The 26,277-nt window shown below is 50.2% G+C and overlaps 1 protein-coding gene across 1 annotated transcript in view; it reads right to left on the bottom strand.

The window, feature by feature from the left end:
- The window catches only part of LOC115166755 (high affinity cAMP-specific and IBMX-insensitive 3',5'-cyclic phosphodiesterase 8A), a 129,751-nt gene extending 103,794 nt beyond the window's left edge, over positions 1 to 25,957 (bottom strand). Inside the window, exon 1 of the mRNA XM_029720531.1 lies at positions 25,626 to 25,957. Within this exon, the coding sequence (XP_029576391.1) occupies positions 25,626 to 25,754 (129 nt within the window). The 5' untranslated portion in view covers positions 25,755 to 25,957. The remainder of the gene's footprint in view (positions 1 to 25,625) is intronic.
- Between the last annotated feature and the right edge of the window lie 320 nt (positions 25,958 to 26,277).

The raw sequence follows: 26,277 nt of genomic DNA on the forward strand, positions 1-26,277 counted from the left end.
GTGTGTGTGTGTGTGTGTGTGTGTTATATAGCCTACACCTGCATGACCAGAGAAAGTGTCGGTTGATCCATTACTCTGAGGCAGCGAGGGATTAGATGAACCTTGGCTTATCACAATGAAGACAGGAAGGCCACACAGAGAGAGACAGAGACAGAGAGACAGAGAGAGAGAGAGAACCTTCAGTCAGCAGACTCAGACAAGGAGGACAGTCGAGCTAAAGCCGCCATTGTCTTTGACACCGACCAGGTACATACACACAACAGACGTCAAACCCACAGTGGACCGAGTGTCTGTGGGTTCTCTCCTCTCTTGTACTTGATGAATTAAGGTCACTAATTAGTAAGGAACTCCCCTCACCTGGTTGTCTAGGTCTCAGTAAGGAACTCTCCTCACCTTGTTGTCTAGGTCTCCATAAGGAACTCCCCTCACCTGGTTGTCTAGGTCTCAGTAAAGAACTCCCCTCACCTGGTTGTCTAGGTCTCAGTAAAGAACTCCCCTCACCTGGTTGTCTAGGTCTCAGTAAGGAACTCCCCTCACCTGGTTGTCTAGGTCTCAGTAAGGAACTCCCCTCACCTAGTTGTCTAGGTCTCAGTAAGGAACTCCCCTCACCTGGTTGTCTAGGTCTCAGTAAGGAACTCCCCTCACCTGGTTGTCTAGGTCTCAGTAAAGAACTCCCCTCACCTGGTTGTCTAGGTCTCAGTAAGGAGCTCCCCTCACCTGGTTGTCTAGGTCTCAGTAAGGAGCTCCCCTCACCTGGTTGTCTAGGTCTCAGTAAGGAGCTCCCCTCACCTGGTTGTCTAGGTCTCAGTAAGGTGCTCCCCTCACCTGGTTGTCTAGGTCTTGATTGAAAAGAGAAAAAAACAAAACAACTTGCAGACACAAGGCTCTCCATGGAATGAGTTTGACACCCCTGACGTTCACTGACAATGTCACTGTCCCAAATGGCATCATATTCCCCATGGGTCCTGGTCAAAAGTATTGCACTATGTAGGGAACCGGGAAGCCATTTGGGAGGCAGGTCATGTTCACTGACAAAGGCTTAAATGCTGAACCACTCGTCTCTGTTCAGCTTCTTCATTAATAAATAAAGCATTATGAAGTGGTTATAATAGGTTATAAGCATGTTATGACCGCATTGTACTGTCTCATAGCGATGGTGACTGAACAGCTCTTTCCAGCATTTCTGCTGTTCCAGTGAAGTGTTATAGTCCAAACAGAGAGCTAGGAATGCCGCTGTCTGTCCCTGTCAGAGTTGAAGACACCAGGCCCAAATGGTACCCTGCTATTCTCTATACGGTGTACTACTTTTGACCAGGGCCCATAGGGTAGTGTGCTATGTAGGGAATAGGGTGTGCGATTTGGGATGCACACCAGGGTGTCTGTCGGCTCAGCGACCCAGAGTCAGTCATATTTCTATTAAAAAGGACCAGCAGAATGGCCATGACCTGTCTGACTGGATACTGGAGATCTACATCCATTCTACTTCAATAGTCCAGAGGCAGAAGAAGCACATTCCTGCGAGCTTCTGACAAAGAACAGTCTGGCTACAAAGTAAACACTTTGTGGTGTATTACGTGTCTTGTTTTGGAAGGATGGATACCATCCGTTCGCTGGCTTCTACAATCTCATGAATCGATCACATGCTTCCCTTATGATGCTCGGTCCCTAACCTTGAGGGGGAGAGCAGCCACTCTCTGAATGCTGCCTTATTCAAGCAGACTATTTCTAGTTTGTAAAACAATGGGAAGTTCTGTTCCTAAAGCACACCTGACCTTAGCTGACAGCTGACGTGAAGCAGCAACAACCAGATAAAGCTGCTGGGAGGCTCTGGACATCTCGAGGTGAGGTGATCCATCTACTGTTGCATGATGGGGTTGTTACAGAGAGAAGACAGCCGGCCTCTCTCAGAGATAAACCAGGATGGCTACGGCCAGGTCACACTGTGGAGTTAGGTCAACGTCACACTGTGGAGTTAGGTCAACGTCACACTGTGGAGTTAGGTCAACGTCACACTGTGGAGTTAGGTCAACGTCACACTGTGGAGTTAGGTCAACGTCACACTGTGGAGTTAGGTCAACGTCACCCTGTGGAGTTAGGTCAACGTCACACTGTGGAGTTAGGTCAACGTCACACTGTGGAGTTAGGTCAACGTCACACTGTGGAGTTAGGTCAACGTCACACTGTGGAGTTAGGTCAACGTCACACTGTGGAGTTAGGTCAAGTTGTATAGATGGATGCCATGTTGCAGCCTCCGAATGTTCCATTAATAAAGAATGTTCTTTACAGGAGTTGTAATTGTAAAGTTCTCTATGTTTAGAAGTCTAGTTAGGTGTCATTTGTCCGTTTGAAACTGAAAATTCTAGATGGGCTGTCACATAGGACTGTCTGGAGTAGAGTCTAGACCGTCAGCTCAGCTTCAGACAGTGGGTGTATCTCAAATGGTACCCTATTCCCTATATAGTGCACTACTTTTGATCTGAGCCCTGGTACTCTAAATAGGGAATAGGGGGCTATTTGGGATGCAATCAGTATGTGTTTTTATGCCCCATCTCGCTTTCTCTTCTCACGTCCTTCACCTGGTTTGCCAGCGGAGATAAAAAACGGAAAGTATGACACGGCATAATACCACATGCCCGTTGACTGACAGAGTGTGTGTGTGTGTGTGTACTGCCAGACCAGATTTTCCTGAAGACTCTGAATTCAATTCTCCTGCTCCATCTATCAATACATCCATTCAGTCAGACTGCCATCCTAGAAGTCCTTTCTCCTGGCCGGAGTGATGCAGATGGGTAGCCAGGCAATGAGCCAATGCCCCAGGCAGGAAGATCTGCCAGGAGGCCAGGCAGATGCCCCAGGCAGGAAGATCTGCCAGGAGGCCAGGAAGAGCAAACACACAGCTCTCAAAGTGTGTTTATGCTTTGATCCTTTCTGGTAAACACACACCTCTGCAGTTAGGGATGCACGGATATGACATTTTTGGCCGATACTGATATCTGATATTTAAAATTTTAGCTGCCTTTTAAGCATTCTAGTACAGTTAAATAGTTGAAACACAGAGACCAAAAAGTTATTTTGTTGGCATTTACATACGTCCCCATTACCAGTAAAACCTGTGTCTTTCACTTACTTGCTGTGCTGTTTCATCGTTAATTTGTTCAGTCATTATGTCATCTACCTACGTTATACAGGTATGCAGGTCAGCTTTGACATCGGTTTTGCACATCGGCGTTAAAAACTAGACATCGGGCCGATGTTGGCATTTTTAGCTAATAGTCGGCCGATTCCGATATGCTTACCGATATATCGTGCATCCCTACAAATCAGTGCTCGACTTTGGCCAGAGCTGTCCAGAGGACCGTATCAGCACATCACATTTTTGGGGAACTGTGTACCAGTTCCTCTACTAAACAAAGCACCCTATCACCGGCCCTGATTCACACACCAAGGCAAAAAAGATTGATCAAAGCGGAATGAAGGAGGGAACTGCACTGAATAGCAATGGAGTTTGAATTCACTTCCTGATCCCACTTTGTTGAAGTTTATTTGCCGCTAGTCTGTGAATCTGTGTATGACAGCAGGCTGTTCAAGATTGTGCAGATTGAAAATCCGCCAGTCTGAATGCACGTGATGAGCTGCTCCAAGTTCTCAAATGCAGGTTTGTCAGGTCATGGAAATTAGTTTCAGAATTTTTGTTAATGTAATTCATGAAGGCATACTACATGAAACAGTACAAAATGGACATATGAGCCATCACAGGACTGACCCTTCAGTGCATGTCTGTGGGCTGGGTGTTTCAGTGGGCCGTTGCCCGAGGGGGGGCAGAAAGACAGAAAGAAAACTTTTCAGCAGCAGGTATAAAATGATGCCAGACTAACTGGAGGACCAGTTCATAACTTCTAGCAGTTCTCTCACTAGTTAATAACTATAGCTAACTAAGCATTCATGTCATTGTCACCTTTCCACTGGCGCTGTAGAACCTAAATAAATATGCACCGTAGGGAAGGGATTCCCCTCTAGTAATCATGTAATTGCGACAACGTTATAAATCTTCAAAGAATAGCCTAATTGACAAATAACTTGCTGTGCATAGATCTCCCCTGAAACATGAATATTAGAGCCTTGTATATAAAACATGTCTAGACACCTAGCTTTGACGTATCCTCCAGGATGGTTACTGTCAGACTGGCAGGCTTTTATTCCAGCCCCGTTCTAACCTCACTGTAGTCTAAACATCAGCCCCAGTCTAACCCCACTGTAGTCTAAACATCAGCCCCAGTCTAACCCCACTGTAGTCGAAACATCAGCCCCGGTCTAACCCCACTGTAGCCTAAACATCAGCCCTGGTCTAACCACACTATAGCCTAAACATCAGCCCTGGTCTAACCACACTATAGCCTAAACATCAGCCCCGGTCTAACCCCACTATAGCCTAAACATCAGCCCCAGTCTAACCCCACTGTAGCCTAAACATCAGCCCCAGTCTAACCCCACTGTAGCCTAAACATCAGCCCCAGTCTAACCCCACTGTAGCCTAAACATCAGCCCTGGTCTAAGCCCACTGTAGCCTAAACATCAGCCCTGGTCTAAGCCCACTGTAGCCTAAACATCAGCCCTGGTCTAAGCCCACTGTAGCCTAAACATCAGCCTCAGTCTAACCCCACTGTAGCCTAAACATCAGCTGCTCAACATGACCTTGATAAGCAGTGTTTCAGGGATGGATCAGAAACCAAGCCTGCACACCCAGGAGCTCTCCAGATGGAGGGTTGACCACATGTGACTAACAGTGCAGTTCTACTTTGTGGGAGGGCTTAAGTGCCTTGATCAAGGGCACAACGTCAGGAGATGGTGGGACTACATGGGATCAGACACAGAAGCCTTCCAGTGTCAATAACGTAGGGTACCATTTTTATTGATTTATTTTACCTTTATGTAACTAGGCAAGTCAGTTAAGAACAAATTCTTATTTTCAATGACGGCCAAGGAACAGTGGGTTAACTGCCTTGTTCGAGGGCAGAACGACAGATTTTTACCTTCTCAGCTCGGGGATTCGATCTTGCAACCTTTCGGTTACTAGTCCAACGCTCTACCCACTAGGCTACCTGCTGGTTACTAGTCCAACGCTCTACCCACTAGGCTACCTGCTGGTTACTAGTCCAACGCTCTACCCACTAGGCTACCTGCTGGTTACTAGTCCAACGCTCTACCCACTAGGCTACCTGCTGGTTACTAGTCCAACGCTCTACCCACTAGGCTACCTGCTGGTTACTAGTCCAACGCTCTACCCACTAGGCTACCTGCTGGTTACTGGCCCAACGCTCTACCCACTAGGCTACCTGCTGGTTACTGGCCCAACGCTCTACCCACTAGGCTACCTGCTGGTTACTGGTCCAACGCTCTACCCACTAGGCTACCTGCTGGTTACTGGTCCAACGCTCTACCTACTAGGCTACCTGCTGGTTACTAGTCCAACGCTCTACCCACTAGGCTACCTGCTGGTTACTAGTCCAACGCTCTACCCACTAGGCTACCTGCTGGTTACTAGTCCAACGCTCTACCCACTAGGCTACCTGCTGGTTACTAGTCCAACGCTCTACCCACTAGGCTACCTGCTGGTTACTAGTCCAACGCTCTACCCACTAGGCTACCTGCTGGTTACTGGCCCAACGCTCTACCCACTAGGCTACCTGCTGGTTACTGGCCCAACGCTCTACCCACTAGGCTACCTGCTGGTTACTAGTCCAACGCTCTACCCACTAGGCTACCTGCTGGTTACTGGTCCAACGCTCTACCTACTAGGCTACCTGCTGGTTACTGGTCCAACGCTCTACCCACTAGGCTACCTGCTGGTTACTAATCCAACGCTCTACCCACTAGGCTACCTGCTGGTTACTAGTCCAACGCGCTACCCACTAGGCTACCTGCTGGTTACTAGTCCAACGCTCTACCCACTAGGCTACCTGCTGGTTACTGGCCCAACGCTCTACCCACTAGGCTACCTGCTGGTTACTAATCCAACGCTCTACCCACTAGGCTACCTGCTGGTTACTAGTCCAACGCGCTACCCACTAGGCTACCTGCTGGTTACTAGTCCAACGCTCTACCCACTAGGCTACCTGCTGGTTACTGGCCCAACGCTCTACCCACTAGGCTACCTGCTGGTTACTGGCCCAACGCTCTACCCACTAGGCTACCTGCTGGTTACTGGTCCAACGCTCTACCCACTAGGCTACCTGCTGGTTACTGGTCCAACGCTCTACCTACTAGGCTACCTGCTGGTTACTAGTCCAACGCTCTACCCACTAGGCTACCTGCTGGTTACTAATCCAACGCCCTACCCACTAGGCTACCTGCTGGTTACTAGTCCAACGCTCTACCCACTAGGCTACCTGCTGGTTACTAGTCCAACGCTCTACCCACTAGGCTACCTGCTGGTTACTAGTCCAACGCTCTACCCACTTGGCTACCTGCTGGTTACTAGTCCAACGCTCTACCCACTAGCCTACCTGCTGGTTACTAGTCCAACGCTCTACCCACTAGGCTACCTGCTGGTTACTAGTCCAACGCTCTACCCACTAGGCTACCTGCTGGTTACTAGTCCAACGCTCTACCCACTAGGCTACCTGCTGGTTACTAGTCCAACGCTCTACCCACTAGGCTACCTGCTGGTTACTAGTCCAACACTCTACCCACTAGGCTACCTGCCACACCATAATAATTGTCATGGGAGGTGTATGAACCATTAACAGTGAATAATCCCAGGTCTCTACTGCATCAATGTCATTTGTGTATTTGGGTGAACATAGTCTAATGGACCAACTTGGAAAAACACAGCTCCTGTACTTCTTTCATCCCAAGTCAAACATTGTATACAATTATGTCCTAGAATGGCCCCCTATTCCCTATATAGTGCACTAGTTTTGACCAGCACCCTGCCATTTGGGATGTGGACCACATCTTGTACAGTACTTTTACTGTTGTGGTGGGCTAGGCTGTCACTTACACACTAACAGAAGTATGGTGTTCATTTTTTATTAACTAGGCAAGTCAGTTAAGAACATATTCTTTTTTACAATGACGGCCTACCAAAAGGCCTCCTGCAGGGACGGGGGCCTGGGATTAAAAAATAACAATACAATATAAATCTAGGACAAAACACACATCACAACAAGAGACAACACAACATACAGAGAGACCTAAGACAACATAAGACAGCAACATGACAACACAGCATGGTAGCAACACAACATAGTAGCAACACAACATGGTAGCAGCACAAAACATGGTAGCAACAACACAACAACAACAACATGGTAGCAACACAATATGGTAGCAACATAATATGGTAGCAACACAAAACATGGTACAAACATTATTGGGCTAACAAAACGATCAACCCTGTTCAATGGAAGATAATGAGAGATTTGTATCCCAGGCAGTTATGAATAGACCACTACAAAGAAAGACAGTGAGGAGCACAAACAGAGAGTGTGGTGTGTATGTGTGTGAGAGAGACTGACTGAGAAAGTCAATTGTTTTACCAGGTAAGTTGACTGAGAACACATTCTCATTTACAGCAATGGCCTGAGGAATAGTTACAGGGGAGAGAAGAGGGGATGAATGAACCAATTGAAAGCTGGGGATGATTAGGTGACCGTGATGGTATGAGAGCCAGATTGGGAATTTAGCCAGGACACCGGGGTTAACACCCCTACTCTTATAAGTGTTATGGGATCTTTAGTGACCACAGAGAGTCAGGACACCTGTTTAACATCTCATCTGAAAGACGGCACCCTACACAGGGCAATGTCCCCAATCACTGCCCTGGGTGGGGCATTGGGATATACATATTATTTTTAGACCAGAGGAAAGAGTGCCTCCTACTGGCCCCCCAACACCATTTCCAGCTGCATCTGGTCTCCCATCCAGGGACCGACCAGGATCAACCCTGGTTAGCTTCAGAGGCAAGCCAGCAGTGGGATGCAGGGTGGTATGCTGCTGGCATGAGGAGTAAGTGGAAGTCCCCTTCTCTCAGCACAGTGTATTAATTCCTCACCATGCCAAGGCTTTGCCCTCCTCTGGAATAAGAACAATTTACACACACACACACACACACACACACTAGGCCCTGTCTAGCCGGTCTAAAAAGCTACAAACAGTGTCCCCCTCAAAGTCTCCTCTCTCTACCCTCAATGCCCAACCTAACAATGATTTAATGTTGATAAGGAATATAAACTGATCCTAGGTCTGTGTCTAAAGGCATCTGCTATCAGGAAAGTGGACCTGCAGACCAAGGCTAGATAAACTATCCGTGTGATAAACACTTGATCCATCCCAAATGGAACCCTATTCCTTATATAGGGCGCTACTGCAGACCAGGACCCATTGATCTCTGGTTAAAAGTAGTGAACTAGGAAATAGGGTGCCATTTGGGAACGCAGCCCTGTTCGACCGTCTGCCTGGAACCCTGCTGTCCGTCTGCCTGGAACCCTGCTGTCCGTCTGTCTGGAACCCTGCTGTCCGTCTGCCTGGAACCCTGCTGTCCGTCTGCCTGGAACCCTGCTGCCTGCCTGTCTGTCTGCTGGAAGCCTGGAACCCTGCAGTCTGTCTGTCTGTCTGCCTGTATAGCATCCTGCAGCCCGGCGCCTGCCCGGAACCCTGTCTGCCGCCTGCCCGCCCGGAAACCTGCCTGCCCGGAAGCCTGCCCGCCGGCTGCTTGGAACTCTGCCCAGAAACCCGCCTGCCTGGAACCCTGCCGCCCGCCTGCCAGGAAACCTGCCTGGAACCCTGCCTGGAACCCTGTCAGGAAACCTGCCTGGAACCCTGTCTGCCTGGAACCCTGCCTAACTGCCTGCCTGGATCCCTGTCAGGAAACCTGCCTGGAACCCTGTCAGGAAACCTGCCGGGAACCCTGTCAGGAAACCTGCCGGGAACCCTGTCAGGAAACCTGCCGGGAACCCTGTCAGGAAACCTGCCGGGAACCCTGTCAGGAAACCTGCCGGGAACCCTGTCTGCCTGGATCCCTGCCTGGAACCCTGTCTGCCTGGATCCCTGCCTGGAACCCTGTCTGCCTGGATCCCTGCCTGGAATCCTGCCACCCGCCTGCTAGAAACCTACCTGCCTGGAACCCGGCTGGAACGCAGCTGTCTGTCTGCCTGCCTGGAACCCTGTCTGCCTGTCACCCTGCCTGACTGTCTGCCTGTCACCCTGCCTGACTGTCTGCCTGCCTGTCACCCTGCCTGACTGTCTGCCTGCCTGCTGTCTGCCTGAAACCCTGCCTGCCTGCTTGCCTGGGACCCTGCCCGCCCACCTGTCACCCTGCCGTCTGCCTGCCCACCTGTCACCCTGCTGGAACCCTGCCGTCTGCCTGCCCACCTGTCACCCTGCTGGAACCCTGCCGTCTGCCTGCCCACCTGTCACCCTGCTGGAACCCTGCCGTCTGCCTGCCCACCTGTCACCCTGCTGGAACCCTGCCTCTCTGTCTGTCTGTCTGCCTGCCTCTGTCTGTCTGCCTGCCTCTGTCTGCCTGCCTGCCTCTGTCTGCCTGCCTGCCTCTGTCTGCCTGCCTGCCTCTGTCTGCCTGCCTGCCTCTGCCTGCCTGCCTGCCTCTGTCTGCCTGCCTGCCTATCTAACTGCCTGGAACCCTGCTGTCTGCCTGCCTGGAACCCTGCTGTTTGCCCGCCTGCCTGTCTGCACCCCTGCTGTTTGGAAGCTTGCCTGCCTGTTTGTCTATCTGCCTGCCTGGAACCCTACTGCCCATCTGCCTGGAATCCTCTTGTCTGGCACCCTGCTGTCTGTCACCCTGCAAGTTTGCCCGCCCGCCTGTCACCCTGCAAGTCTGCCCGTCTGCCCATCTGCCTCCCTGCCCGGCTATGTGTCTGCCTGGAACCCTGCCTGGAGCCCTGCTGCCTGTCTGCCTGGAGCCCTGCTGCCTGTCTGCCTGGAGCCCTGCTGCCTGGAGCACTGCTGCCTGTCTGCCTGGAGCCCTGCTGGCTGGCTGTCTGGAACCTTGCTGGCTGGCTGTCTGGAACCTTGCTGGCTGGCTGTCTGGAACCCTGCTGGCTGGAACCCTGCTGGCTGGAACCCTGCTGGCTGGAACCCTGCTGGCTGGCTGTCTGGCACCCTGACCACCCGCCTGACCACCCACCTGCCCGCCTCCCTGCCTGCTTGGCTGTCTGGCTATGTGTCTGCCTGGAACCCTGCCGTCTGCCTGGAAGCCTGCTGCCTGCCTGGAAGCCTGCTGTCTGCAAGCCTGCCTGGAAGCCTGCTGTCTGCCTGCCTAGAACCCTGCTGTCTGCCTGCCTAGAACCCTGCTGTCTGCCTGCCTAGAACTCTGCTGTCTGCCTGCCTAGAACCCTGCTGTCTGCCTGCCTAGAACCCTGCTGTCTGCCTGCCTAGAACCCTGCTGTCTGCCTGCCTAGAACCCTGCTGTCTGCCTGCCTAGAACCCTGCCGTCTTGAACCCTTCTGCCTAACTGGAACCCTGTCGTCTTGAACCCTTCTGCTTGCCTGGAACTCTGCTGTCTGCCGACCTGCCTGCATGTCACCCTGCTGTCTGGCTGCCTGTCTGGCTGCCTGTCTGGCTGCCTGGAACCCTGCTGTCTGCCTACCTGCCTGCATGTCACCCTGCTGCCTCCCTGCTGTCTGGCTGCCTGGAACTCTGCTGTCTGCCTACCTGCCTGCATGTCACCCTGCTGCCTCCCTGCTGTCTGCCTGCCTGGAACCCTGCTGTCTGCCCCATTTATGCCTGATGTGTAGAGGCAGGAATGCACCACCGCCCTGTTCCCGGACTAAGACAACTATCACTAGACCTTGTACTTGAGCCTTATCACAGGCAGACCAGCCCAGATGGTAGACTGCCCTTGACACACACAACCTATAACACACACACACACACACACACACACACACACAGTTGAGGTCGGACGTTTTACATACACCTTGGCCAAATACATTTAAACTCACAATCCCTGACACTTAATCCTAGTAAAAATTCCCTGTCTTAGGTCATTCAGGATCAGAACTATTTTAAGAATGTGAAATGTCAGAATAATAGTAGAGAGAATGATATATTTCAGCTTTTATTTAATCACATTCCCAGTGGGTCAGAAGTTTACATACACTCAATTAGTATTTGGTAGCATTGCCTTTAAAATTGTTTAACTTGGGCCAAACGTTTCAGGTAACCTTCCACAAGCTTCCTACAATAAGTTGGGTGAATTTTGGCCCATTCCTCCCGACAGAGCTGGTGTAACTGAGTCAGGTTTGTAGGCCTCCTTGCTCTCACACACTTTTTCAGTTCTGCCCACAAATTTTCTATGGGATTGAGGTTAGGGCTTTGTGATGGCCACTGCAATACCTTGACTTCGTTGTCCTTAAGCCATTTGCCACAACTTTGAAAGTATGCTTGGGGTCATTGTCCATTTGGAAGACTCATTTGCGACCAAGCTTTAACTTCCTGACTGATGTCTTGAGATGTTGCTTCAATATATGCACAGAATTTTCCTGCTTCATGATGCCATCTATTTTGCGAAGTGCACCAGTCCCTCCTGCAGCAAAGCACCCCCACAACATGATGCTGCCACCCCAGTGCTTCATGGTTGGGATGGTGTTCTTCAGCTTGCAAGCATCCCCTTTTTCCTCCAAACATAACGATGGTCATTATGGCCAAACAGTTCTATTTTTGTTTCATCAGATCAGAGGACATTTCTCCAAAAAGTAATATCTTTGTCCCCATGTGCAGTTGCAAACTGTAGTCTTGGCTTTTTTATGGCCGTTTTGGAGCAATTGCTTCTTCCTTGCTGAGTGGCCTTTCAGGTTATGTCGATATAGGACTCGTTTTACTGTGGATATAGATACTTTTGTACGTGTTTCCTCCAGCATCTTCACAAGGTCCTTTGCTGTAGTTCTGGGACTGATTTGCACTTTTCGCACCAAAGTACGTTCATCTCTAGGAGACAGAACGCGTCTCCTTCCTGAGCGGTATGACGGCTGCGTGGTCCCATGGTGTTAATACTTGCGTACTATTGTTTGTACAGATGAACGTGGTACCTTCAGGCTTTGGAAATTGATGCCAAGGATGAACCAGACTTGGTCTACTATTTTTTTTCAGCAGTCTTGGCTGATTTCTTTTGATTTTCCCATGCAAGTTTGAAGGTAGGCCTTGAAATACATCCCCAGGTACACCTCCAATTGACTCAAATTATGTAAATTAGCCTATCAGAAGCTTCTGAAGCCATGACATAATTGTGTGGAATTTTCCAAGCTGTTTAAAGGCACAGTCAACTTAGTGTATGTAAACTTCTGACCCACTGGAATTGTGATACAGTGAATTATAAGTGAAATAATCTGTCTGTAAACAATTGTTGGAAAAGCCCAACCCAAACCGTACTGAACTGCGTCGAATGTTTTCTTTTCACATCGTCCCATCCAGCAGGATTCCAGCCAATACAGTGGAGGGTAACGAGGCCAGCACAGTACAGCTGGGTTTGGTGAGAGGTACCAGGCCAGCACAGTACAGCTGGGTTTGGTGAAAAGTACCAGGCCAGCACAGTACAGCTGGGTTTGGTGAGAGGTACCAGGCCAGCACAGTACAGCTGGGTTTGGTGAGAAGTACCAGGCCAGCACAGTACAGCTGGGTTTGGTGAGAGGTACCAGGCCAGCACAGTACAGCTGGGTTTGGTGAGAAGTACCAGGCCAGTACAGTACAGCTGGGTTTGTGAGGTCCATGGTCAGTACAGTACAGCTGGGTTTGTGAGGTCCATGGTCAGTACAGTACAGCTGGGTTTGTGAGGTCCATGGTCAGTACAGTACAGCTGGGTTAGTGAGGTCCATGGTCAGTACAGTACAGCTGGGTTAGTGAGGTCCATGGTCAGTACAGTACAGCTGGGTTTGTGAGGTCCATGGTCAGTACAGTACAGCTGGGTTTGGTGAGAAGTACCAGGCCAGTACAGTACAGCTGGGTTTGTGAGGTCCATGGCCATTCCGAGTCCTAATCAGAAGACGATTTAACAGATTTGTAGCTATCACACACACACACACACACACACACACACACACCTTGTGTAATTGGTGAGACAGGGCCAGTTGGGTGTTCTTGATATGGTCATAGTGTAATGAGGTAGTGGTTGTTGTTCCAGAGGAGAGACTTCAAACCAACTCTGACATCTTTACAGCTCTGCTAACGTCTCTGAAATAGACCGTCACTAATCAGTGTTTTCCACAAGCACATAGGGCAGCCAGCCAAATAGACACAGTAGCCAGTAAGGATCCCCTGAGCTGGGGTGGTGTTCTGATTGTTTGTTGCAGACAAACTCTGTTTTGATGGCCTCTGGTATATTATATTTTCAACCAGCAATTAACTGGAAATTACACTGATCCATGTTGTGTGTGTTTACAGTGTTAGTTTCATCAGCTGTTGTACAATAATATATAAAACATAGGGGGGGGACAAACATTTGACAGCATGGACCTTTAAAAGACTACTGTAAGAGTCTGCTGACTTCCACAGGATTCAGGCTTCCTTTTAACAGGCCCTTTCCTCAGCTATCTGTAATACAGCAGGTGTTAAACATGGGCTTTACTACACACAAAGCAGCAGCTGACTACTCCATTGTGGACACTGATTCAAATCAGTAGACCTATAATCAATATCTTTGACGATACCATATCAGTACATTTAAAACAATCTGTTTTCTTTGATCATATTTTGGACCAGAGTGAGGCTCTCGCTCCACTAGCCTGCCTACTGCAGTGAGGAGGATCCACCTTCTTCATCAAATGCTTTCATCATTTATCTGCAGATAAATCGCCCCAAAAACAACTACCAGTATGCAAATTAGGGAGCCGAATGAACAGCTCTCTTCCTGATGCGATTCGTTAGGCTACTGACGAGTCACTCTATTCAACGTCCCTGTTTAGGATGTTCTGATAGACTTTATATCAAAAATACAAAAAGGAGATCTTTCATTTAATTGTCCAGATGCAATACCATGGACATATAACTATGTGGTATGATTTATGAATGGCAAGGCTATATGACATCGACTTTTATTCAGTCAGTTTGACACCTTTATGAACGAGTCAAGCTTGTTGTTCATTAATCAAAGCCCAGTGAACAGCCTATGGGGCCACCACGCCGTGGCTGCATATGAAACACACCACGGTACACCCCCCCCCCCCCACCACCACCACCACCTGGACCGGGTGAGACAGTTGGACAGAAATCTACTGTCCCGGACATGGTGTCGTTCATTAATTGGGGTCAGGCAGGGCCTCCAGGTTGGCATGCTGTCTCTCTATATGAAATCTATAGAGTGATGAGGAGGAGTCTACCGTGTCCAGAAGAGACTTCCATTCAGTTTCTGGATTCAGGGTTCACGCTAACATTGTTTTAAGCCTTGTTTAACCATTTACAGTTACAGCTGACTATGATCTATGGACTATAGAGGAGGTCTACTGTAGACTTCAAGACTGACTATGATCTATGGACTATAGAGGAGGTCTACTGTAGACTTCAAGACTGACTATGATCTATGGACTATAGAGGAGGTCTACTGTAGACTTCAAGACTGACTATGATCTATGGACTATAGAGGAGGTCTACTGTAGACTTCAAGACTAACTATGAAGATGTGGACTCTAGTCAGGTCTCTAGACTAGACCAACTTTTTCAGTTGATGGCACCAGTATGATTTGGTCACAGCAATAATGACCTTGTGTCTCAATGTACCTGTATTCCATCCAGAACCAAGCTAATAAATGACTAGCGATCTTTTCAATTAGCATTCCTTTACAGGGCTTGACATTCAGGTAAATTTGCCAGTGGAAAGCAGATGATGCCCTCGTCATTTAAAATGTTTCCATCTTTAATTTGTAGGCTGAGCAAGTAGCCTATAAATGACCCTTCATAAACAAAATCATTATAATTTAACTTGACAATATCATATTTACATTGTTTGCTTGGATGGAAAAAAAACCTTCACTGTTATTGTCAGTGATTTTGAACGGTCACTAAAGGTGTAGAAAGTCAGTTTAATCTATTTTCCCAGTTTTATTTTTCCTGGTTTCTGAGTTCCTATTTTCAGGTTTTTACTATAAAATGTTTTTGTTTTTTTAAATCATCCATATAGAACATCCATCTTTTCTAGTTTTCTAGTCCACAACAATGCTTAAACCACATCAGGAGACAACATTTGAGGTCTGGGAACAAACAAAAATACAATACAAAATTGGACGGTGTACTTGCTCTGTTAAACTCTGACCCTCTCTGGTGTCATTTTCTAAATGATGCATAACATTGTACATTACCCTCACAAAGTACATTTCAGTTTCAAAACGAGGTCCTACAAACACATGCGTAGTACCGTTAGAAAGGTAACAACTGTGTGGTTCTGATAAAGGTGTCAGAAACAATAGGACTAAACTTATGGAAATAAGGTATGTTTTTATACATTTCAACAATAAAAAAAGTTAAAAAATGTTCTCACCTTGTTATTACGGGGTAGTGTGTAGATTGATGAGAATTATTATTTTTTTTAAATCCATTTTAGAATAAGGATGTAACGTAACAAAATATGGAAAAAGTCAAAGGGTTTTGAATACTTCCAGAATGCACTGCAGGCCTACTTTGGAGTCAATATTTACTTGGGCAGATTTTTGGGGAAAGAATTTAACAATTTTCACACAATAGTGCATGATAACTGAATTGTGTATCGCAAAGATTCAAACAGGACTTCGGACCAAACCTTTTGAATACCTGGTTTGCATACCCACTGCTGTTTGAATAAATGAATACCTGGTTTGCATACCCACTGCTGTTTGAATAAATCTTGATAATAAAAAAACATGACCAACATGTTTTTTTGCACTGGTATCCTAGCAACAAATAAAAATGTTGCAATGTATGTTGCACCGCAACGCAAGTGTTTTGGTCGCAGTTTTGAGCCCTGATAGAGCAGGTCTATTGTAGGTTTCAGGAAAGAGAGAAAGAGAAAAAGAAAGAAAGAGAGAGAAAGAGAGAGAGAGAGAGAAAGAGAGAGAGAAAGAGAGAGAGAAAGAGAGAGAGAGAAAGAGAGAGAGAAAGAGAGAGAGAAAGAGAGAGAGAGAGAGAGAGAAAGAGAGAAAGAGAGAGAGAGAAAGAGAGAGAGAGAAAGAGAGAGAGAGAGAAAGAGAGAAAGAGAGAGAGAGAGACCAACACCGTACAACTGGACAGGATACAGACCTATAATCGCTGATCATCACCCAGCTTTATAGCTAGCCAAGTGGCTGGGCTGCTTTTTGTTGTTGTTGGTTGTTTGTGCCTTTGAAAGGAAAAAGGAGAGGCCTGACACATACAGTGAACCACAAAAGGATTCAGGGCTATACTGCTTATCATTTACTTCAGAGGTTCAAACCAGATCCGTGTCCCAACAGGCACCATATTCCCTATTCACTACTTTTGACAAGGCCCCATAGTGCTCTGGTCAAAAGTAGTGCACTACATAGGGTGCCATGTAGTACTGAACCCATGACTGAGGAGTTTACGCTCCTAGGCCCCAGCATAGCCTAACAAGCTTCTCTGTCAGCTGCTCACAAGTCACAATGTCTACAGGGCCCCCCGGAGTTTCTCCCTCCTGACCATGTGAGACCTGCGGGAAACACTCCAGAGCCGACTCATGACTGTGCTCTCCTACAGAAAACCTACAAGCCTTTCATGTAAGGGACGAGTCCTACCTTAGGCTAAAGCCACTGGATACTGTACAGATCAATACATTCATTGTTAACTACGTGATCACGCTTAGTGCACGGTGTTTGTCGCCTGTGAGTCCTGTGCACCCTGCTTATTTAAAACACAAGTTCCTAGGAGCAGTCAGAAGTGTACAGGGGAAACACCACAGATAAAGGGACAGTACGACTTTTTCACAACAACATTTTTTTTAAAAGCTAGCATGCTAGCTGTTCCCGTAGTCTTCCAGTCATTGTGCTAACACTAGTTAGCAATGGCTCCAGGAACTACCTTCAACTTCCATGAGTATCCATGAGTTAATCTGACTCTGGGTAAGTAGAAAAGAGGATTAAAACTGCAAAAATCCCTTTAATATTATAACGGCTGCGTAATGCAAGAATACGCCTGGACGCCACACAGGGGCCGCCTCCTGGACGCCACACAGGGGGCCGCCTCCTGGACGCCACACAGGGGGCCGCCTCCTGGACGCCACACAGGGGGCCGCCTCCTGGACGCCACACAGGGGGCCGCCTCCTGGACGCCACACAGGGGGCCGCCTCCTGGACGCCACACAGGGGGCCGCCTCCTGGACGCCACACAGGGGGCCGCCTCCTGGACGCCACACAGGGGGCCGCCTCCTGGACGCCACACAGGGGGCCGCCTCCTGGACGCCACACAGGGGGCCGCCTCCTGGACGCCACACAGGGGGCCGCCTCCTGGACGCCACACAGGGGGCCGCCTCCTGGACGCCACACAGGGGGCCGCCTCCTGGACGCCACACAGGGGGCCGCCTCCTGGACGCCACACAGGGGGCCGCCTCCTGGACGCCACACAGGGGGCCGCCTCCTGGACGCCACACAGGGGGCCGCCTCCTGGACGCCACACAGGGGGCCGCCTCCTGGACGCCACACAGGGGGCCGCCTCCTGGACGCCACACAGGGGCCGGCCTCCTGGACGCCACACAGGAGGCGGCCTCCTGGACGCCACACAGGAGGCGGCCTCCTGGACGCCACACAGGGGCCGGCCTCCTGGACGCCACACAGGGGCCGGCCTCCTGGACGCCACACAGGAGGCGGCCTCCTGGACGCCACACAGGAGGCAGATGGAAGGTTACAGATATCATACGGACTGTGGTGGGTCTACTCTATAGATGACAGATGGAAGGTTACAGATATCATACGGACTGTGGTGGGTCTACTCTATAGATGACAGATGGAAGGTTACAGATATCATACGGACTGTGGTGGGTCTACTCTATAGATGACAGATGGAAGGTTACAGATATCATACGGACTGTGGTGGGTCTACTCTATAGATGACAGATGGAAGGTTACAGATATCATACGGACTGTGGTGGGTCTACTCTATAGATGACAGATGGAAGGTTACAGATATCATACGGACTGTGGTGGGTCTACTCTATAGATGACAGATGGAAGGTTACAGATATCATACGGACTGTGGTGGGTCTACTCTATAGATGACAGATGGAAGGTTACAGATATCATACGGACTGTGGTGGTTCTACTCTATAGATGACAGATGGAAGGTTACAGATATCATACGGACTGTGGTGGGTCTACTCTATAGATGACAGATGGAAGGTTACAGATATCATACGGACTGTGGTGGGTCTACTCTATAGATGACAGATGGAAGGTTACAGATATCATACGGACTGTGGTGGGTCTACTCTATAGATGACAGATGGAAGGTTACAGATATCATACGGACTGTGGTGGGTCTACTCTATAGATGACAGATGGAAGGTTACAGATATCATACGGACTGTGGTGGTTCTACTCTATAGATGACAGATGGAAGGTTACAGATATCATACGGACTGTGGTGGTTCTACTCTATAGATGACAGATGGAAGGTTACAGATATCATACGGACTGTGGTGGGTCTACTCTATAGATGACAGATGGAAGGTTACAGATATCATACGGACTGTGGTGGGTCTACTCTATAGATGACAGATGGAAGGTTACAGATATCATACGGACTGTGGTGGGTCTACTCTATAGATGACAGATGGAAGGTTACAGATATCATACGGACTGTGGTGGGTCTACTCTATAGATGACAGATGGAAGGCTAGAGATGGAAATTAGCAACGTAGTTAACTTTGGTGTGATACTACTCTGGCCTACGTTCTCTTTGCAGGGTCCCTGATAAATAAACAAAGCAAAGTGTGTGTGTGTGTGTGTGTGTGTGTGTGTGTGTGTGTGTGGTGAAGAAGACAGACTGATAAAGCAGCAGACAACAGTAGGGGCCAGTACAGCAGTTACAGAACAGATGAATAAATAGACAGTATCCATCTGGAACAGCAGGTAGACATGGACATCACATCTCTGACTACGGCTTAAATGACATACTATTCTCTAGTGAAGTGTTTCCCCAACTCCAGTACCCCCAACAGCACACGTACAGCAGGACTGGAGTTGGACTGTTGGGGGGTACTGGAGGTGGGCTGTTGGGGAGGACTGGAGGTGGGTTGTTGGGGGGTACTGGAGGACTGGAGTTGGGCTGTTGGGGAGGACTGGAGGACTGGAGGTGGGCTGTTGGGGAGGACTGGAGTTGGGCTGTTGGGGGGTACTGGAAGACTGGAGTTGGGCTGTTGGGGGGTACTGGAAGACTGGAGGTGGGCTGTTGGGGGGTACTGGAGGAGGGCTGTTGGGGGGTACTGGAGGACTGGAGGTGGGCTGTTGGGGGGTACTGGAGGACTGGAGGTGGGCTGTTGGGGGGTACTGGAGGACTGGAGGTGGGCTGTTGGGGGGTACTGGAGGACTGGAGGTGGGCTGTTGGGGGGTACTGGAGGACTGGAGGTGGGCTGTTGGGGGGTACTGGAGGACTGGAGGTGGGCTGTTGGGGGGTACTGGAGGACTGGAGTTGGGCTGTTGGGGGGGGGTACTGGAGGACTGGAGGTGGGCTGTTGGGGGGGGGTACTGGAGCACTGGAGGTGGGCTGTTGGGGGGTACTGGAGGACTGGAGTTGGGCTGTTGGGGGGGTACTGGAGGACTGGAGTTGGGCTGTTGGGGGGGTACTGGAGGTGGGCTGTTGGGGGGTACTGGAGGACTGGAGGTGGGCTGTTGGGGGGTACTGGAGGACTGGAGGTGGGCTGTTGGGGGGTACTGGAGGACTGGAGTTGGGCTGTTGGGGGGTACTGGAGGACTGGAGTTGGGCTGTTGGGGGGTACTGGAGGACTGGAGTTGGGCTGTTGGGGGGTACTGGAGGACGGGAGGTGGGCTGTTGGGGGGTACTGGAGGACGGGAGGTGGGCTGTTGGGGGGTACTGGAGGACTGGAGTTGGGCTGTTGGGGGGTACTGGAGGACTGGAGTTGGGGGGTACTGGAGGACTGGAGGTGGGCTGTTGGGGGGTACTGGAGGACTGGAGGTGGGCTGTTGGGGGGTACTGGAGGTGGGCTGTTGGGGGGTACTGGAGGACTGGCGGTGGGCTGTTGGGGGGGTACTGGAGGACTGGAGTTGGGGGGTACTGGAGGACTGGAGGTGGGTTGTTGGGGGGTACTGGAGGACTGGAGGTGGGTTGTTGGGGGGTACTGGAGGACTGGAGGTGGGTTGTTGGGGGGTACTGGAGGACGGGAGGTGGGCTGTTGGGGGGTACTGGAGGACGGGAGGTGGGCTGTTGGGGGGTACTGGAGGACTGGAGGTGGGGGGTACTGGAGGTGGGATGTTGGGGGGTACTGGAGGTGGGCTGTTGGGGGTACTGGAGGTGGGGGGGTACTGGAGGTGGGATGTTGGGGGGTACTGGAGGTGGGGGGTACTGGAGGTGGGCTGTTGGGGGGTACTGGAGGTGGGCTGTTGGGGGGTACTGGAGGTGGGCTGTTGGGGGGTACTGGAGGTGGGCTGTTGGGGGGGTACTGGAGGACTGGAGGTGGGCTGTTGGGGGTACTGGAGGACTGGAGGTGGGCAGTACTGGAGGACTGGAGTTGGGCAGTACTGGAGGACTGGAGTTGGGCTGTTGGGGGGTACTGGAGGACTGGAGTTGGGCAGTACTGGAGGACTGGAGGTGGGCTGTTGGGGGGTACTGGAGGACTGGAGTTGGGCAGTACTGGAGGACTGGAGGTGGGCTGTTGGGGGGTACTGGAGGACTGGAGTTGGGCTGTTGGGGGGTACTGGAGGACTGGAGTTGGGCTGTTGGAGGGTACTGGAGGACTGGAGTTGGGCTGTTGGGGGGTACTGGAGGACTGGAGGTGGGAAACACTGCTCTACTGCACAACTTTTGACCAGGGCCCATATGACATCACATCTCCGTCTGCCTATCACATAGCATCCTGTTCACTACAGAGTGAACTAGTTTTAAACAGGGCCTAAAGGGCTCAAGGGCTGTACGTATCAATCCTATTGGACTGTGCTGATCTACGATCAGTTCTGTCCAGGTTCTCACTGTGACCTAAAAGGCTAAACTGATTCTAATATCAGCACTCCTCCTCCAAGATGCTACGTACAGGTTCTGCCGTCTGGACTGACTGGGGCGGTTCTGCCGTCTGGTCTGACTGGGGCGGTTCTGCCGTCTGGACTGACTGGGGCGGTTCTGCCGTCTGGACTGACTGGGGCGGTTCTGCCGTCTGGACTGACTGGGGCGGTTCTGCCGTCTGGACTGACTGGGGCGGTTCTGCCGTCTGGACTGACTGGGGAGGTTCTGCCGTCTGGACTGACTGGGGAGGTTCTGCCGTCTGGTCTGACTGGGGCGGTTCTGCCGTCTGGTCTAATGAGCAGGGTCTTCTTCACTAGTCACCAAGCATAAGACAACAAACTGAATCAGGGAAGGACGGAACTACCTGAAGTTTTCCAATGAAACACGTTATTTTCCGTTCCATTGCAACGCGTTTAGCTACAGTGCGCACTAATGAACAGGACCCAGGCCTGGGTAGGAAGGCTAGAGAGGCAGGCAGGGAGAGGCGTGCCTGGGACATGGTGCACTTCAGGTCCTCAATGATCACAAAGAAGATTATTAAAGTAGCACACTGTGTCCCACAGGAGGTTGGTGGCACCTTAATCAGGGAGGACAGGCTCGTGGTAATGACTGGAGCGGAATCAGTGGAATGGTATCAAATACATCAAACACATTGTTACCATGGTTTCCGATGCCATTCTCTCCGTTCCAGCCATTATTATGAGCCCTCCTCCCCTCAGAAACATCCACTGGTGTGTTCATGTGCACAGCACATGGGACCGCTTGAAATGGCCTAGCGACGTCCGGGTTTGGCCGATGTAGGCCGTCATTGTAAATTAACTTGTGAATAAGAATTTGTTCTTAACTGACTAACCTAGTTAAATAAAATAATAAAACATGAATCGATGCCATTATTCTCTGGTGTTAAAACGGTCTGTTTGTCTGCTGCTGTGGATGTGTCCACAGTACTACGTACGGCCCAGTATCAGGTCAGGCCTCCCTACGTACGGCCCAGTACCAGGTCAGGGAGGGGGGGGGGGGGGTCAGCCGTCGAATATAGGTCGCTGCTTGGGGGGGGTGAGCCGTCGAATATGGGTCGCTGCTTGGGGGGGGGGGTCAGCCGTCGAATATGGGTCGCTGCTTGGGGGGGGTGAGCCGTCGAATGTGGGTCGCTGCTTGGGGGGGGGTGAGCCGTCGAATATGGGTCGCTGCTTGGGGGGGGGTGAGCCGTCGAATATGGGTCGCTGCTTGGGGGGGTGAGCCGTCGAATATGGGTCGCTGCTTGGGGGCGGGTCAGCCGTCGAATATGGGTCGCTGCTTGGGGGGGGTGAGCCGTCGAATATGGGTCGCTGCTTGGGGCGGGTCAGCCGTCGAATATGGGTCGCTGCTTGGGGGGGGTGAGCCGTCGAATATGGGTCGCTGCTTGGGGGGGGTGAGCCGTCGAATATGGGTCGCTGCTTGGGGGGGGTCAGCCGTCGAATATGGGTCGCTGCTTGGGGGGGTGAGCCGTCGAATATGGGTCGCTGCTTGGGGGGGTGAGCCGTCGAATATGGGTCGCTGCTTGGGGGGGGTGCCGTCGAATGTGGGTCGCTGCTTGGGGGGGGGGTGAGCCGTCGAATATGGGTCGCTGCTTGGGGGGGGTCAGCCGTCGAATGTGGGTCGCTACTTGGGGGGGGTCAGCCGTCGAATATGGGTCGCTGCTTGGGGGTGTGAGCCGTCGAATATGGGTCGCTGCTTGGGGGGGGTGAGCCGTCGAATATGGGTCGCTGCTTGGGGGGGGTGAGCCGTCGAATATGGGTCGCTGCTTGGGGGGGTGAGCCGTCGAATATGGGTCGCTGCTTGGGGGGGGTGAGCCATCGAATATAGGTCGCTGCTTGGGGGGGGGGTCAGCCATCGAATATGGGTCGCTGCTTGGGGGGGGGGGGGGGTCAGCCGTCGAATATGGGTCGCTGCTTGGCGCCCGGTGAAGCAGCCACAGTGTTTGGGTCGCTGCTTGTAAGTTTGTTGGTTAACTTTTGGATCAAGACTAAAAATTTGGATTTATTTCACCTGGAATGAGTTACTGAACACTGGGGACAGATTACCATCTGGTTTCTGTCATCATCCTGGTCATCCTGTTCTAGCTCCATGCTCACCCTACCTAGTTATATATAATGGAAGTGTTAAAACTCCTCTGTCTGTATTCTGTCTCTAAATGTTGTCCATCACTAGCAGCACCATTTCACCAGGTCCCATTCTGACTGTCAATGTTCTGGGTGATTAAAGGTGCTTGTGTTCCACTCCTCTGGTGTTGATGTTTAACTGACTGCCTCTACACATACTGCCTCTACACCTGCTGTGGTTGGGCATACTGCCTCTACACCTGCTGTGGTTGGGCATACTGCCTCTACACCTGCTGTGGTTGGGCATACTGCCTCTACACCTGCTGTGGTTGGACAGGCCTACATACTGCCTCTATACCTGCTGTGGTTGGACAGAGCCACATACTGCCTCTAAAGCTGCTGTGGTTGGACAGACCTACATACTGCCTCTATACCTGCTGTGGTTGGACAGACCCACATACTGCCTCTACACCTGCTGTAGCAGGACAGGCCTACATACTGCCTCTATACCTGCTGTGGTTGGACAGACCCACATACTGCCTCTATACCTGCTGTGGTTGGACAGACCCACATACTGCCTCTATACCTGCTGTGGTTGGACAGGTCTACATACTGCCTCTATACCTGCTGTGGTTGGACAGGTCTACATACTGCCTCTATACCTGCTGTGGTTGGACAGGCCTACATACTGCCTCTACACCTGCTGTAGCAGGACAGGCCTACATACTGCCTCTATACCTGCTGTGGTTGGACAGGTCTACATACTGCCTCCACACCTGCTGTGGTTGGACAGACCTACATACTGCCTCTATACCTGCTGTGGTTGGACAGACCCACATACTGCCTCTACACCTGCTGTAGCAGGACAGGCCTACATACTGCCTCTATACCTGCTGTAGTTGGACAGGTCTACATACTGCCTCTATACCTGCTGTGGTTGGACAGGTCTACATACTGCCTCTATACCTGCTGTGGTTGGACAGGTCTACATACTGCCTCTATACCTGCTGTAGTTGGACAGGTCTACATACTGCCTCTATACCTGCTGTGGTTGGACAGGTCAACATACTGTACCATATCCTAGATAAAAGATGACATTGTGATGTGATTAAAGTCATGTGATTTTTATCACATTAAATGACATGTCTGTATCAACATTGTGAGTTGGATGTACTCTATGCCCAGATCAGACTGTGTGTGGGCAGAAAAGTCCTGATAGATTTCATTTCATTTCAGATGACATGTCACTGTTTGTTGGTTTATGGCCCAACAGACCGATGACGTGGCTTTACCATCCTAGACGTGTAGTAAATAACATGAATGTCAGGGTGAATACATTCTACACTACAGCCCCAACAGCCACGTCCACATGCATTAATGTGAATGAAGATGACGGTCCAATTATGACTACAGGGAATATTCAATCAAAAACCGGCCATGGTAATGTTCACTGTATCTTCATTTACACAACTACAGTACTGCCAAGCACTATGCACACACACACACGCACGCGCGCACACACACACACTTTATCATCATACTGGAAGTGTAGGGCTTCTACATTTGACAGGAGTCCACCTGTTATTTTTACAGGGTTCAAATAACATTCTGCTATTTTATTTGAAAACATTAGACGTTTAAATACTGTAGTCCAATATGTGTCAGTATGCAACTGTAAAAATTATGTACTGCTTGTTAGATTGAATTTCAACTACTCCCACACACAGAGTTGGCTGGATATGAAATAACCACAAGCTGTAAACAAATGCCATCTATTCATGAGAGAAAATAGCCGGAGAAGCTGTGACGTGGTAGAAGATGCATGTCCTCCATGCTGCCTGCCTGGCTAGGCCTTATGGTCTATATAGTGTTATGGAAGACTGAACAATACTCTCTGTATGACCCCACGACCTGCGCTGTGTGGAGGGAGGGAGGGAGGGAGGGGGCCTGGGTCACCGAGGTCATACATTTGACTGAGGCCTAATCCACTTCTCCGAAAGTAAAGGAAGACAGAAAAGGAGGTTCATACGGCACATCAAGGTTTGGTGGCCATATTATGCCGTACAGCAGCCATTTCAACATCCTCATATCACTCAATCATAAATACATTGGATGGTACTGTAGAAGTAAGTATGTGACATTCAGACATGTGTTATAAGGAGAGACTGTGTGTGTTCTCCAAGAAGAGTGGCCTGTGTGTGTGTGTGTGTGTGTGTGTGTGTGTGTTCTCCAAGAAGAGTGGCCTGTGTGTGTGTGTGTGTGTGTGTGTGTGTTCTCCAAGAAGAGTGGCCTGTGTGTGTGTGTGTTCTCCAAGAAGAGTGGCCTGTGTGTGTGTGTGTGTGTGTGTGTGTGTGTGTGTGTGTGTGTGTGTTCTCCAAGAAGAGTGGCCTGTGTGTGTCTCACCTTGATAGCGTTGGGTTTGATCAGAAGTCCTGGGGCAGGAGTGGTATTGGTCTGCTGGGAATCGTCTGATTCCTTTCCACTTTGATAGACCACCCTATCGGAGATATGAATGCTTGAAGCACAGCCCATGCTTCAACCCCACTTCTGCCAATCCCTCTAGCTCAAGTGCTTTACTAATACCTGGACGACTGTCATTCGGTATCTCTCCACTGATATCTTCTGGAGGTCTTTTTTCTCCCTCTTTATAAATCGTAATGCTAAACGCTCTCTCCAGTTTCCCTAACACTAAGCATGAATAATAGACGTTCCTTCCCCCCACCCACCCACCCCCCCAACCAGGAAACAGATTTCCTCTCTCCGATTTTTTTTTTTTTACATGAAGCAATTTAGAGAGATTTTCTACACGCGCCGTTTTATTCTTGCGCACACGAATCCCGTTATTATAGAATGCCGCTGTTCTATGGTTCTATTCCAGGGACAATTTATCCTTCATCACACGGCTTCCCCGCCTCGGATTCGTACATCATTTGCGCTCTCTCTCTCTCTCTCTCAATGTATGTATTTTTTAAACTTTACTCTTTTCAAGTAAACGTCAGTCTTCTGGTTGAATTCAAGCAAAAGTTTTATCCATGTTCGTCCAATAAGCCTTCTG

The sequence above is a fragment of the Salmo trutta genome, chromosome 29 (genome assembly GCF_901001165.1).
Source record: "Salmo trutta chromosome 29, fSalTru1.1, whole genome shotgun sequence".
NCBI lineage: Eukaryota > Metazoa > Chordata > Actinopteri > Salmoniformes > Salmonidae > Salmo > Salmo trutta.